At 41.3% G+C, this 16,117-nt stretch overlaps 1 protein-coding gene across 2 annotated transcripts in view; it reads left to right on the forward strand.

The window, feature by feature from the left end:
* The first annotated feature begins 832 nt into the window (after positions 1-832).
* Positions 833-16,117, forward strand: part of CPPED1 (calcineurin like phosphoesterase domain containing 1) — a 39,149-nt gene continuing 23,864 nt past the window's right edge. The window contains exons 1-2 of one of the 2 annotated variants that reach the window (XM_009091923.4): positions 833-908; positions 11,072-11,290. In XM_009091923.4, the coding sequence (XP_009090171.2) occupies positions 848-908; positions 11,072-11,290 (280 nt within the window). In that variant the 5' untranslated portion in view covers positions 833-847. Of the gene's footprint in view, positions 909-1,216; positions 1,337-11,071; positions 11,291-16,117 lie in introns of those variants that run through there. The other variant, XM_030229727.2, reaches the window with a different exon arrangement.

Consider the following 16,117-nt stretch of genomic DNA (forward strand, 5'->3'; position numbering starts at 1 on the left):
GAGAAGTAAATGGAAACAAAATAGAAAAGGTAGGAAAAAAAATTCTTTGCATGACTGAGCCAACTGCTCTTATATTAGCATGAGCAGTTCTACCACAAGACTGTGATCACCCCTTCCTACAGTGGTGTTGGGATATTTAGATAGGCTACACCTGATACTTAGTTTTAGCACTTTAGTTTTTATTTGCTTAATATACCACATGCTGCCTCGTAAAGAGGGGAATTGACAAAAACTACTTAATAAAAAAGACTTCCCCTAGCGCTTTCCATCTAATGATCTTTAAGCAGTTTACAAGTAGGACTGAAAGAGCTGTTTTTACTTGTGGATAATAATACCCACATTTTACAGATGGAAAAGCCATCTAGCCATAGGAATGCATTTTAGTTGACAGCATTAACCTTACCTAACACATTGCTGCAGATTTCACACGATGAATAGAGGCACTCAGAACTCTGCATGTTGCACCACACAGAATAATGGGGTCGCAGCTGTTCAACTGAGAAACTGCAACTGTATTGTTGTTCCTGGATGGCTGGGTCAAAAAGGAATTCTAGGTCAGAAGAGATGAAGAAAGCATTGCCTTGCAAGGGTCACCCATGTATTTCAGTCATCACCTCACTGTGTAGCTTGGCTCTGACAGGAACACGAACGGCATGGGCCCTGCTCCGTGCCCTCCACAGCGCCCACTGCCATGGGCAGTGCCCGGAGCTCGGGGCACTGGAACAGGGAGACTCTGAGGCTTTGTTTTTCTGCATAACTTCTCTTTTCTTTTTCAGAGAGTAGTTGCTGGTGACACCTAAATGAGGAAGCACGTTTAAACACTGAGGAAACCAGACGAGAACAACCCATGAAGGAACACAAAGGAAGGTTGCCGGTGCTTTTACACAAGGGGTTACTTCGGTTCGCAGGTTAGGAACAACTGACTATGATGTAATCTATTACTTTATTATAATTTATTTAAAAGCCAGCGCATCTTCGGGGCAGGTTCCACCCTAAGCGGCCCCCACACATGGCGGTGCCGGGAGCCGCTCCGCACCCCCCCGGCTCCCAGGGCTCGCCCCAGAGCCGCCCCACCACCGCTCCCGCTGCTCCCCTCACACCAGGCCCCGGAGCCTCCAGCGCGGCCACAGCGCCCGCGCCCGCGGCGCGTCCCCGGCGCGTCCCGGGGCCTCCCAGGCCTCCCGCCCGCGCCAGGCGCCGCCCCCGGCGGAGGCGGTGCCGCCCCCTCGGTGGCCGGGCCCGGCGGTGGCAGCGGCCGCGCGGGCCGGGGCGATGGCGGCGGCGGAGAGCGTGTTCCTGAGAGCCCGCGGCAGGACTCTGACCGCCTTCCGCCCAGGTACGGGGAGCGCCGGCCGAGCCGCGCCATCGCCTGCGGGCTCTTCCCCGCCGCGCTGCCGGGCGGGAGGGGCGTGCGGAGGGAGGCCCCGGGCTTCCCCAGCGGCGGGAGGAGCTGCCGCCCGGGAGAGGGAGGTGTGGAGCGCCGGGGCCTGGGCTGTCTGCCGGCGAGCCTATGGCGGCGAGCGGGGGACATGGGGGGCACGGGGGGCAGCCGCCAGCCGCAGCGCGGACGGACGCGGGGCTGTGACTGCCCCCGCTGTGCCGGGGCGCGCCCGGAGCCGCCCAGGTTTGTCCCAACGCTTTGGCCCTGTGCAGACGCCAGCAGTGTCCACCACCGGATTCGTTTTAAAATGCTTGTCGGTGCTGCTGAACCGGGTCTCCACAGCCTATGAAACTGTTGGTGCCAGCGCTGGGCTGTCCTGTGTTTGTACCTGTAGGGGTGACCTAACAGGTTACTGCTGGATCACTGTTGGTGCTCAAACGAAAGGCAGCCGTTAGGTGGTTCACAACTTGGTAAGATGCTGCTTTCCCCGGGGTGCTCAGCCTCGCTCAGGTCAGCAGCACAGGTGCTCCCCTGGCCCTTCCCCGCTGTGCAGAAGCAGCACTGCGAGCCCTGGGCTGCAGCTAGCCAGGGCAGTTGTGCTCCTACACCTGCAAGGTAGATAAGGAGACGAGGCCGAGCCAGAGGTGGCAGCCGCCAGTCACTGCTGATTCTGGCTTGTGGCTGGACACAGAGGAGCGCATTTAACACCTTAACATCTCAGTGAATGCACCTGTTTGTAAAATTCTCCCAAGGATGGAGGTTCTGCAATGTGCTGGGGTTTTTCAGGGACACAGCTGTGTTAAAAAATAATTTTCTATGGTCATGTGTAGAAGGTCTTCTATTTCTCTGTATGTATGAATTTCAAATGGTATTGGTTTGGTGAGGTCAGCACGACTATTTCATCCCATCAATTTTGTGGTCTTTTCTTGGGTAGCACTGGAAATATTTGGCTTTGCTTGTTGCCAAATAAAGAAAAATCACCAACTCAGAGCATGTGAAGTATATGTATACAGCCGTTCTGGCAACCTATTAATTGCAGATGGTCTGGTTGGTTTGGAACAGAATGCCTAGCATTTGCTGAGGGGACAGATGGCAGACAAGCCATCTAGTTAAATCAACTATACAGTGAAATTTTGACAAAAGGAGTGTTCAACAGCAGTGTAAAAATTTCTGAGTAAAAGCTGTATCTAAATCCTTCCTGAGAATTTCGTTAAACATGGAAGAAAACGTCAATTGGGAATCTGTTTCCAGGTGTGCTTCTTTGGAATTCTTTAAATATTATTTAAGATTTTTCTTACCAGTTGGTTGCTTTTACTCTTAGGCTATCATAGTCCAAGTACCATCTTCGGGTGCAGTGTTTTTTGTAAATAATTTACTTGGGTCTTTCTTAAGAGGCTAAAGTTCAACACAACGTTTTAATAACTAAATTATTAGGAAAAAAGAGAACCAAGGGCTGTTAAAACTGAGGCAAATTTTCATGCAGTTTAAGACAAAAATCAGTTGCTGTTTTGTTGCTTTTCTCAATATTAAGGTTTCACATCTGTTAAACATGTATCCACATTTACTGCTGCTGCTGTGGCTTGGCACACTGTTTCCTTTTAAAGTTTGAAAGCCACTACTGAGAGCTGAATTTCCTTCCTTTCTTCCTACCATTTCTGAAAAGTCCCTCTTCCCTACTGGTAAATTGCTCAGTCTAATTTACATAACATGGAGGTTATACCTGTAACCTACTCTCCTCTGCCCTTGATGTGGGACATGTACATGAGGAGCTTGAGGTGAGGGATTGAAATTATCCATATAATCAATGAGGCACAGTAGTAAACAGTGTATAAATACCCTACAAGATTGGCAAGAGACCTTTGTATTTTTTGACTTTACTTTGTAAAATAAATTATCTCTTTTATGCCCATGTGAATTTTTGCTTCAGCTGTCTACTCCTTCTATTAGTACTTGAGTGAAGAAACAGGACCATATGTTTGGTAAATGCTGTCTTCACCACTTCTCTCCAGAAGTCAGGGAGTTATTTGGTTTTTGGTTTTTTGGGGGTTTTTTTGGTCCTGAGTATGTCAGTACCATGCTGTGCAAAGAATTTCTGTGGAAGTGGTGGAACACTTTTTTCACATAACTAAACAAGTGATAGTTCTGTCACTTTAACTGGTTGAGAAGTGTCTGTTTGAACCTGCCTTTTGCTAGTTTTGGTTGATGGTTCTGAAACCTTTATGTGGAACAGGAGAATAACCAGTATTGCATCCTCACAATCTCAGATCCACATGTGATTTTGTGTTCCTTTGTCATGCGTCCCTCACCAATCTTGTACATACTCTCAAAGTTTATTCAATTACTTCATATATTTTCATTTTGGTCTGTTCTCTATTCCTTTCCAATCTTTGATTTTTTTTCCATATGAAGTTGGTGGTGTTTTCCCTATGTGCACTATGCTGCACTTTTTTGCACAAAGTTTTTTTGAACACTCACTGCATAGGAAGTCTCTCCTCAGCTCTTCACAACCAGGCCTTATTTTCATGCTGTCAAATGGCTTAATTTTAGCAAATTCCACTTCCTCGCTGTTCAGTTGCTGTGACAGATTGTTTTGAGTTTGTTGAACAGTATATAGGTCCTAGTACAGATCCAGGTGGCATCTGGCTGTCTTGTCCATTTTTGTTTTTTCTTACCAGTTTTTTGTGCATGCAAGGACTTCATTTTGTATTTCCAGACAGCTTGGATTCCATAAGAGTCTGGCGAGTAACTCTTAGATCCTTGTGGAGATGGGAGATGGGATCAAGTGGATCTCCCTTGTCCCTGTAAAAATTGTTGATTACTCTTTCTGAAGAATCAGTAAACACAGGAGCTACTGTCTTGGTTAGTGCTTCCATCACTTGTCTGTACAGATGCCACTTTTACAGTCAGTTGTTACCAGAACCCCTTTAAATGTGGATGGGATAGTGGCCACCTCCCTGTTCCTTTGGTGCAAGGGCAGGTCTAAGGGTAACTCCCAGAAGTTCACTTTGGTTTTCACTTTGGAGGAGTTCTATGGCTGCCACCCAATCTGAGTGGTTTGTTAGTGCCTGTGTCTGTTTGTTGAATCATCTACTGGTATTTTGATTTGAAACAGACCTGATGTGCTGTCTCAGGAGGAATTATCGCATTTGATCTTCACAAGTGAATGCATGTGGATACAAAATACACCTTGTTTTTCTTCTTTTGAGCCTTTCTTTATGGCTGCATCTTGCATGTCTGGAACATCCGTTAGCCTTAGTGACTGTATGGCAGACTACCTGCTCCTAATTCCCGTACAAAGTGCTTTATTAGTTCTCACTTTTATGCTGTTTGCAGTTCTTCACTTTTTTTAGCTTGACTTCTTGGACTTCAGTATCAAACCTTTCAGTGTATAAAATCTTTCCTGGTTTTTTTATTTGAATGCTTTAGCTTTTCAAAGGACGCTGACCTGCTCTTACCAGCCTCCTTATCACCTTCATTCAAGTAGTTTAGACAGTCTGGATTCTTTTTGGTCTTTCTGAAGTCCTTAGTAAATGCTGTGCATATGGTCTGAGCCTCTGGGATAGTGTCTTTGAATAGTTCCCATGCTGCCTTCAAGGATTTTTGCACTTTGTAAAAGCATCATAATTATATATAATTCGCCTTCCTTTGAAATTAAATACAACTGCAGTTGATTTCTTGCTTTCAGAAGAGTGTTAGATCTTGGCACATTATGATTACTGTTCTAGAGCTCTTCAACAGTAATATTTTTGAGCACTGATCAGAACTGCTTCCCAGCTTGCATATTCCATTCCCAGTACTGTCTCCAACTCTCATATGGATTAGGGAAATTTTTACGTGGGTTTTGAGAAACTTTCTGTGACTTCACCTTGTCATTATGCAAGCCACCCCCCTTCACACCTACAGCTCTGGGCTGTAAAGTTTTTGTAATGAGTTTACATGTTAAATTTGGGGATGGGCATAAGGCATGACTAGAATTTAGCTTCTGTAGCCCTCAGTACAAATAAACTGTGTCTGAAAGGGCATTTCTTACCTTGATAGTTATCTAAGAAGTTTAAAAGTATGTATTTTGAGAACAGTAGCACTGTCTCTTTTTTTGAGGAACCATATTCTGTCATTTAGTGTTTCTACTGACAGTATTTTTGTAGTGCATAATTTCTAGAATAATTACTCTTTAAAAAGTTTTATTTTTTCTCTGAAAATGTATTTTAATACCTGTTTTGAAGGGTTTTTTTCCCCTGGTGCTTCAAATGGCATAATTCATTACAGGTTGCCTTGGTCATTCAACAGAACCTTCAGTAGTCATATCTTTGGTAGACTCCCAGGTACACATGGAAAAGAAACAGCTGAAAGGCTTGCACATTTCTTTAGACTGAAATCTTTGGTATTTAGGCTTACAAAAATAATGAGTTTTCTAAGCCATATCTATTGATAATATTTTAGTATAGAACAAGGAATTATTAAAAATACAGCACAATTCCTTAATTGGTTTTCAAGCTATTTCAGGGCTGAGAGTAATGGAAACAAATTGTTGCTGTTTTTGTTGTCTGTGATGTATTAATACTGACTTCCCTTAAGAGATTCCCTTTTCCTTCCAGCATAGATCTTCTCTGGAAAACCAAGGTTGTGCTTCCTTTTCAGTTTTACCCAGAAAAAGAATCACAGGTACACTTTTGTAGGCAGAGACAACTCAGGGCAGGGAACCATGTCCCTGTGTCTGCTGTGCTCTGATTTTCAGGTATTGCTTCTCCTGTGAAACCCAGCGTGACAATGAGGGCATTTTCGTATTTGTTACTGCCCGTGATGGACTGAGCAGGCACTGGAAATGTGTCCACATCCAAACTGCTCTGACACAGTAGTGTCTAAAGAGAGATTATAGACAGGAGTAACTTCCTGTAACTGATTTGTTTCCATTAAATTCTGCAGAGTGTAGAGGAAGAAGAACACCAGTATACTGTTGAACCCAACCAATGTGCTTATAAAAAATCCCACCAGGGAAATACTGAAAATCCCACCAGGATCCACAATCCTATGTGCCTGTCAGAGGCCAGTGGTTTCTGTGAGCAATCTCAATAGATGTGTGGTGATCCTTGGAGATGGGGAGAGAAAAGAGATGTGAAACCAGGAAAAGCCAAGGGGAAGAAATGAAGGCCCAGCAAGAGATTAGCTATTGTCCTTTAGAAGTTGGGAGATTCGGCTGAAATCCCACTTAAATCCTTGAAGTGTCTTTTTGCCTGTGATCCCAGTACTCTGGCGAGCTGCTGCTGACTTCTTCGGTCCTTCACATAATTAATCCTTAGATAAAATTAGAAGCTGACACTGTTTTTCAGCCAATGCTACTAAAAATACATTGTATTGATCCTCTGTCTGTACTTTGGCATTCATGGGAGCAGAAAAAGAGTAGGAGGCTATTGAAACTCAGGCATAACAACAGGTTCAGAAGTTGGACTTCTGCTGTGGCCATCAGCTGTGCTTTTAAGGAGATCTGGAACCAAAGCTGATTTGAAATAGGGGTTTTCTGTTGCTTGGTGTGTAAATAGCTCCACAGACGTTTGTCCTTCAGAAATGGAAGCCATATGTACCTCAGTTATCAGAGAAGTCTCAACTTTGTTCTGCATTTGTGTTTTCTTATGATAAATTCTGAGAATCACAAACAGCTTCAATGTCTGTAGGGATGAAGAACCAATTTTCAGGCATTCTCAGCATCATTCAATTTTGTGATGGAAGAGAGAGGACAGAAAAAATTATTAATTGAATCCTAATCTTCTATTGCTTACCTATCATGCATTTCATCTCATACAGCTACATTGCTCATCTAAAGGCTCGAAAATTCAAAGTCCTAGTGAGAAGGATACCTTTATTGTTATTTCCACAGAAGTCATTTGCTACATTTGAAGGGATGATAGCCATTGTACACATTATTTAACTGAAAGCTTCAGAAGTAGCAGCCTGGACCTGGATCATGGCTAGAGGCTTGCTGCAAAATCAGCTGTTGGCCCTCCCACCACCTGGCCCAGGGGCTTGTGGGGCCTGACTAGAGGGCAGACAAGGTTTGTTGGCTTGCTCACAGTACTTGTTCTGTGGGTAGCTGAATCAAGAAATTAACAAGTAGCTGGTGAGGGAGAAAAGGAGGATACAGAATAATGATCTGAACAGGGTCCATTACCATTTCATTGTAAGGCAGAAGACTTCTGGATCCATCTGTGGTAGTGGAAGATGCTTTTCCCAGCTGTTTCTCATACCCTCTTACCATATCAGTTTGTTGGAAGAGCACTCATGCAGACCTAGTCCTGGGCTTTTCAGCAGAATTAGTGAAACAGCGCTAGTAGCAACACTTGAAACTTTAGCTGGACTGGTGTCAGATGAGGAAAAACTTGCAAAAACAACTCTAAAGACAGACCAGTGAGGTAATTCAAGAGTTACCTCCTGGATGTGCTGAACTCGGAACAAGCTTAAGATTGGTGCCAGGTGCAAGTTCCACCAGTGGTGTACTTATACAACTCTAATCATGATATTCTGGTTTTATATTTATAGTACTTAAAACACATTCCTGATTTTAATAAAAAAGTTAAGCTGTAAGTTTAAGCAATGTCCTTAAGTTATTTTGTTCCCATGTACTTTTGTTTCATGGGAAACAAAAGGAGTGAGTAACAATTGATAAGTAATAAGCTAATGGTATTTGGTTTAAGTACTAAGGTCATTTTTTTTTTTTAGTGTTTCTGGTTGGAAAATAACAAGTAATCAAATAACAAGACAAAGGTAGAAAATATTTTTCAACCTTACTGTTATTTTTGTAACTATTTGCTAAGTTATTGAATACCACAGAAATAGCTATTGACTGAATTATTTGACTAAGACCAGTTAACTGAACTAACATTTTAAGTAAATGTTATTTATGTAGCCCAGATTCCTGGCTCTCTCCTGATATCCCTGCTTCACTTTCTTCATTTTATCTTTTTCTTTCCTACAGGGGAATATAGCACATACCTTTGCATCATTTTCAGTTCCTTTCTTTTTTCACCTCCTATCTCCTTCCTTTTCTCCCCACTCTTCACCACCTCCACCCCTGCATCTTCTGTTTCTCCTTTCTTCTGCCATTTCTTGATTCTGTCTGTGTACTGAACTTCTCTTTTGAAATTCATCTTTTCAGTCTCTCTCTTTGCCTCACATGACCATCACTCACCCACTCAAACCAGAGCATCTGTGCACAGTCTTAGAAACATTCAGGTACTGAAAACCTAGAGAGTTACTGTATTGTCATGAATATAAGCCAGGAAAATAAAATATCCCTGAAACATGTATTAGAATAACCCATAGTCTGGCTTTCCCACCTGCTCCCTGACAGTGCACTGTCTGCTTGCCAGAGCTGTGTATGTTCATGTGTTCTGTCTGAAGTTCCCTGGGACCGGGGCCAGCCCTGCTGCCTGTGCCACCCAGCCAGGACTGCTCCAGGTGCTGCAGCTGCCTGTGGCCACCACGCACCAGTGCTGGGCTCTGACAGCATAACACAGTCTGTCCATACTTGAAACACAGTCTCTAAAAACAACTGCTAGCTCTTTTTCTAAGTAGTCTCTGTAAAAATAAATAAATGTAGTTATATTTTACTTAGGCTACTATGGTAAAAATCCTGACTTCAGATTAAACAATACAAAACAAGTAGATTTTGCTCAGCATTGATTTATCAGTACGGTCTATCAGGTTGCTGTAAAAGGGACAGGTATTAGTAGTCCTGCCATATTCTTCAAAGATTTGTTCTTTTGTCCCCATTTAATGAATAAATTGTGCCACTCCTTCAAACCAAGTTCCTATTCCAGACATTCCTTTTTTTCATTTTCGTTTTGTAGAGGTCATAAAGGGCTTCTGATGCAAGCTTCCTTAACTGATTTTTTTTTTTCCTATAGTTTTCTACCTATAAAAACTGTAAGTTGATTTCTCTGCACAAGCAGTGCCTTTACTGCATCATATAAGCTGCTTTTATGGCAATTGTATTTTTTCATGCAAGTCATAAAATAAAAACCTAAATTATTTTTGGCATTCAACTGGTTCCATAAGGCTTATACTGCAAACTCATGGCTAGAAAGATCATTTCACTTCTCTGAACAGTTGTGTAACTTGAAGAGTAAATTTTCTATCAGAATTAAAAGCCAATGAGTGGCTAGAAATTTCTGTCTATAAAATACATGATTATTATTTAGAGTAAGTCAGTGCTGGTATATATAAATAATTTTGTTTAGAAATGAAATGTTACTTTGACTAAAGTGCAGAAGCTTTCATTTGGAAAACCGATCTGATGCCATAGCAACAGATGACAATTACAAGCAGCTTCAGGAGCTGCCTGCATTCCTCATCCCTCACTCTGGCCTATCCATATCCATGGTGCAAGAGATGAATTCTGAACTCAGTTTTCTAACCTTGCTTGGAAGAAACACACTCCCCTTCTTGCAAAGTGTGAAGCTTCAGTTCCAGAGCTTGTGGAAGGAAATCAAAAGTACATCCATGTGTTGAACATGCTACTTCTCTACTGTTACTAGAAAACCAGAAGACCATTTGCCTCAGAATTTATTTCAGATCAGACTGACATGATATGAGAGTATACTTACAGATTATATTTTAATTTTAAATAATTTGTATATTTTCTTTTTAGATTCAACTGTAGATGGATGTAGTCTGTGAGATTTTAACAGTTGAAATGCTGTTTAAAAACCTCCAATAACAGTAAATGTATTAAGCCAAATACAGCTGTCAAAACTAAAATATTCAGGTTGCAAATGAATGCATATAGACAGCTGTTTGTATTTCAATTCCAGCTTGAAACATAAGTGTAGGAAACAGGCTGCCCATTTTTGTTTTAAATTTGTAGCCAACTCTTGTTTTATTTGCCCAATGTTGAGATTTTTTTCTTCCAAATGGGCTTGTAGTCCTATATGTCACCCTTTCTTTGTTGTACTTGGTATTACAATGCTGGAGAAAGAACTATTCCAAAAATGGTACCAGTGCAGATTCTGTCCTACCCTCTGCCTACACCGACTCTATCAATGGAAATTTGTTTCTGAGTTCTCACCTTTTTGTCATAGGTCTTGGGAGCAATTGTGGCAGCAGTAAATGTGAATTTTCATTGTTGCTGATGATTTTGGTGTTGCTGGGTTTAGTGTTTGCTGACCTTGGACCTGTTGAGTGGCTTCAGTTCTGACTCCAAAGAATGTGCTACATCCAAATTTTCTCTAAAACTATGAGAACAAAACAGCATCTAACTCCTTAATAATTTAAGAAGAAGTCTACTGGAACTATAAAATGTGAAACTTGTGTATGTTTTAACTTGTTAATTAAAGAAGCAATAATTGGAATCTTAAGAGTCAACTGAAATCTAATGTTGTTCACTTGTGCTGTGTTGTAGTCTTATAATTTCCAGCACTACTTGCTGAATTCTTCACATACTTTTCCTCTAATCAGTCTGTAATTACTATGTGGTATAATTAGATTAATATACTTTTGTTTATTACAACTGTACATTAGAGGAAAATTTTCTACTTCTGCCTTTTTGAAGTCCTGTATGAATGGGTACAGAATTCTGTACATGCATTAAAGTAGTGTCAACCTACTGAGGTGAAGAACAATCAATTTAATGATTCATGGAAGCTTTCATTCTCTTTTCTGTGTCTCTACTGGGTTTTTTTTTTTCCTTTTTTTCCTTAGATGCTGAGTACCAATGGAAGGGGCCCTTCTACTTCATCCTAGGAGCAGATCCTCAGTTTGGACTGATGAAGGCTTGGACACATGGAGACACTAATAATGGAGATGATGAATGGGGAGAAGAAATTAAATTAGCAGAGCAAGCAGTGCAGGCTGTTAACAAACTAAACCCTAAACCCAAGTTCTTTCTGCTGTGTGGAGACCTTGTCCATGGAATGCCAGGTAAGGCAATTAAAAGTGCAGAATGGAGATAATAACTTCATTTTTTTATATTTCAGATTGGCAATAAGGCTAATTTACTTGACTTCAAAATAGCCTTTCATAAGTACCATTAGTATTAGTTCCTGTTTTGGTATTTTGGGGAAAAAAACCTGTGATTTGTAGATGATTCTTGAGATAGTATTTGATTTTTTCATCTGACTTGGTGTAGCATTCATCTTACAGCTGTACATTCATTTATTAATTGCTTGCTTTGAGATGACAGGGAGGGGCTCTAGCCACTGGGCAAAACTAATGCCAAGAAAATAGTAAAAACTAGATATGGCTTTTTGGGTACCTAAAGTGAATAAAGCTCAGAGAATTCTATAGATTACTAGTGCTTAATAGATTCAAGTATTTAAATTTTTAAAATGCTGAAGGTCAGTGAGTTTGAGCTCTAGCAACTCTGTCCTGTGGTTGTGGGACTCTGAGCTGAATGTGTTCCTTTGTACACTGAGAGGAAGAACAAAAAACCATCCAGAAAGGTGAGTTACAAGAAAGAGAAGTGCTTTTCTGGGAAGTGGAATTAGAGGTGGTGTTACCTGCTGAGAAGTGGTCTGGAAAGCAGATCTAAGCACAGTGTCCCACATTTGTTAGCCCTGACAAGCAGCAGAGCTGCAGACAGCCCTGGCTCTGTCACTGCCAGCACCACAATCCACCCAGGGAGCCTGCAAACATCCTGTGCCTTGTGCTCCACTCTGCTTCACACTCCACCTGCACCTGAGGTGCTGCATCCCAGCCCTTGCTCACACAGCAGGGCTTCGAGCACGTTGGAGACCTTTCACTAATTCCTTCAGAGTCCCACAATGTTAATTTTAAGACTTTAGCTGTCAAATTGATTGACAGTATTTGTAGGCTTTCTTTTGATCAGAACACAGTTTTGCTGAAAGAGTGGGAAAGTGTAAAAAACAACAGATTTAAGCTTGATGGAATCTACTGTGTAACACCTCAGTAGCTTGACCATAAAGTATGCCATGATGCAGTTTTATTGGCTTATGTGCTTCCATTAATTTTGGAATCATCTTCCTATAGCAGAGTTTTAATGAATGTTTTGATTAGGACTTCTATTTTGTGTAGGTGTTCCAAATATTTTGGTTTCAGTATCTCTTGAAAGAAAAGTCAGGACAAATAATAAGTGTTATACATCCTGTTGAAAGAGATCTTTCACTCTAAAAATTTAGAAAATCCAGGAGGCTTAGTTGGTTTCTGTTTACCTGGATATTTCTCAAATAGTCATAAAACAGTGCAAAGTTCTGAGTACTTTTGTCTCTTTTGACTCCAAACAACATTATGCTAAGGCTTCTCTGTTGGTGGAGTTCAAGTGTGAACTGGAGAGCCAGCAATTTCCTGACTTCACTGGGCACTGAATGGCTGGATACAGTAAGTCTTGTGTGTGGTACTTCTGGTGCTTGGTTGGGTTTTGTTTTTCTAGCAATGGTTCTCTGTAGTCATTATTGTCCCTTTTGCCAGTGTATGTCTCAGACTTGGTAATGTTTTAAATACAAACCTGTCAGAGCTTTGCAAAACATTAGCATTATTCATTTTGCTATTAGACATGTGAAAGAATCTGAGTGGATTGTACTGGTGAGATCACCTACATTGTGTGATGGATGTGCTGTGCCTTGTATAAATATTTGAAGCTGCCTCATGCAATTTCCAAGAAATTGCAAGAAAGAGAAGTTCATTACTCAGTAAACTTAAGGGTCTTTTCCAGGCTAAATGATTCAATGATTCTATGATTACCTCACTTGAGCCACCATATTTTAATTTCTCTAATAATTTCTTGGTGATTGAAATTATGTTAATAGTTTTCAAGCCTGTGTTACCATGTAGTTATATAAAGTGGTTAAGGAAATGCACTATTAAAAGAAATTGTAGAATATTCAGCTGGAACAATTACTTCATTATTGCCTTTGTGTTTATACAAATGGCTTGCTCTGCTGTGTGTTGATAAACATGAAAGTACAATTTAACCATTAAGTTGTACATAAAAGTACAGTTTTACAGCCCTTTATCTTTCTGTGTAAATTGATGGCAGAGATAACAGTGACTTGCTCTGTGGTGCAGATACCTGTGGATTAGCAGTCTTGGACTAGGTGCCTAAAAGGACAGGGAGATTATACAGCTTTTTAATCAATTCCTGTTGGGAAAAAGTGAGTGGACAACACAGATCTTCCTCTCTTCTCTTAAAACATTTTATCATGGAGTACTAAGGGTAAAGTTTTTGATGGACTGTTTTAAAGCATGCACTGTAGCCATTTAGCTGAACCAGTGTTGAAGCCTTTTGCAGAGGAACTCCAAGAAATCTCAGAATTCCAGCAGCTAGAAGTGATGAACAGAATCCTGATCAGCTGGGAAGCAATCAGGCACAGCACTTGGAATCTATTACAGATGTCATTAGAGCAACGAAGTAATCATATCTTGGTATTTAGCTGCTGATTAAAAGTAGTTTGTACTCTGAATATTATTTCCAGAAGTTTTTCTTGATTACATAATCAGAATAGGATATCTATTCTTGGTAACACTAATATTGTGGTACAATCACATCAAGAATTTTAAGTGTTACCTTATAGTGCAACTATCTCACTGAATGTAATTTCTATGAATTCTATGCTTACACTTAGATACACCATGACAATGAAGGACTTCCTTTTGATGGCATTTGTGTGCATTATATAATATAATTTAATATGACAAAAATGAATAATTTGTAAAATAATATGTAAAAAAATAATCTGCAAAATATTGTTGATCAGATTGTGTTTATTTGACTGCATTTTTCTAAAACTCTGGAAATTGATTTCTAAATGTAAAGCTGGAACCTTCTGTTTGGTTTTATGAAAACTTCCCATATTGTCCCATTACAAATGCACCTGGAGCCCAGCAGTCCAGTTCCAGTCCAACAGCCAATTCCTCACCCATCTTTTTCTCCACTCATCCAGACAGCAACATCCCAGCTCCACAGCCCTTTGATGATTGTAGAGCAGTGCCTCACAGTGACATCAGCCAGCACTCTAAGTACTCTTGGATTCATCCCATCAGTCCCGTGGGATGGCCCGGTTTGAAACTCTACAGGAGATGCTGATTCCATCCCTAGTGTTTCCTGTGCTCCATTAGCTCTAGGAGAATGTTTCAGTGCGGGGAGCCAAAGGAAGCTCTGAGTATACCTGCTGCTTGTCACTGTCTCACACAGCAGAGGGCTGTATTTTCTTTATTGTTTTATTGCTAAAGTAGCAGTAGAAGCTTTTGCTGCCTTCTGCTAGTTGCAGCCCTCAGAGTGCTTTTCCTGACAGCAGCCCTGCATACCAGGGTACTTTTTCAGTGTTCTTTCTTTCAAGTATGTCTTTGGTTCCAACTCCCTTTTATGTCCTTTTTTCATTGGTTCCCAGGCATGAGTTCCTCATTTAGCCAGATCATTCTCCTTATAGCCTACAGTTTTCTCTCTCCCTCTGCCTTCCCTGAGTATCCAGAAGGACCATTCTTGTGTTCATAGGACCTTGTCTTTGAACACTGCCAACCCTCAAACTCTTGCTTTCAGAACAGCCTTCCAGGATCCTGTGGCTGATCCCTGAATAAGCCAATGTGCTGTCATGAGGCCCCAGATGTGCTCTCTGCCTTTCCTGCTTCCCTCGGGGTCTTGAACTCCCCCTTGGAGGCTGCTACAGCCAAGGCTGCCAGGATTAACACACCCCCCAGCATTCCTGTGCTCATGAACATCAGGACCAGGGCAGGGAGCCCTGCTTGGCCTGTCTGTGTCAAGGGGTTGTCCCAGACTGCCTCTGGATTCCAGATCTCCTGGATTGCTGTCAGCAGGTGTCAGGGGTGTTCGTATCCCATAAGATCCAGGGCAATCTAGAGACTTTTTCAAGTTGCTCGTCGGAGACTTTATCCATTCTTTTGTCCTTTTTGGGGTGGTCTGTGGCAAAATCCCACCTTTACTGGCTGAGCTCTTGCCCAATCCTGGCTCAAGTTCAATCAGGCTGGTGTCTGTTCTACAGAATAATGCCCTCCAAATGTGGGGCAAACACCCCCAGCTTCTTGCTTGCTTTTCCTCCCTGTTCCTGTTTAACATGAACATTCTGCTTCCTTCTCCTACACTCCTACCTCCAGTGTAGATTGGTGTCCAGGAAACAGCATCAGCGTTTCAGCACCTTTTGTTACAGCAGCAGAGAATTCAGCTGTTGGCAGCCAAGGTCACCCTGCTGAAGCCACTGAGAAACACTGACTGTGAAGCTGAAAATCCAATAACTATTTTTAAGTGGCCGAATTCCTTCTGAGAAAATAGTTTACCTGCAATTTTTTAATTATGTAATTGCTATCAGTAACTTGATAGTTCTAGCCAGGAAAGTTATTTATGTGATGTATTTAGTCCAGGTGTTTAAATTTTTTTTAATTAATTGTTCTGTTACATGGTAAAAGAACAAGACAGCAAGTCTCTTTCAAAATTACTTTGCTCTGACTATAATAAAATGTAGCTGTTAGAGACTAAATGTAACGAGACTTGTCTAATAATGTGTATAATCACAAAAAAACCTGATAGAACTTGATAAAGCTTGATCTGTTAGCAGTGTGGTAATGGATCAGTGAGCAAGTAATGTTTATGCTTGCATTTTTAAATTCATTTGTGTGTATATGTTAATTACAAGAAATAAAAATCACTGGAATTTACTATCATGGCACTTGAAATACACTGTGAACACTTGTACTAATTATTTTAGTTAATGTGAAGGTATAATAATCTCTAATGTACACATTCCCTACCCAGGTCATGCAGTGCTCTATAATCTCACA

The sequence above is a fragment of the Serinus canaria genome, chromosome 14 (genome assembly GCF_022539315.1).
Source record: "Serinus canaria isolate serCan28SL12 chromosome 14, serCan2020, whole genome shotgun sequence".
Lineage (NCBI taxonomy): Eukaryota > Metazoa > Chordata > Aves > Passeriformes > Fringillidae > Serinus > Serinus canaria.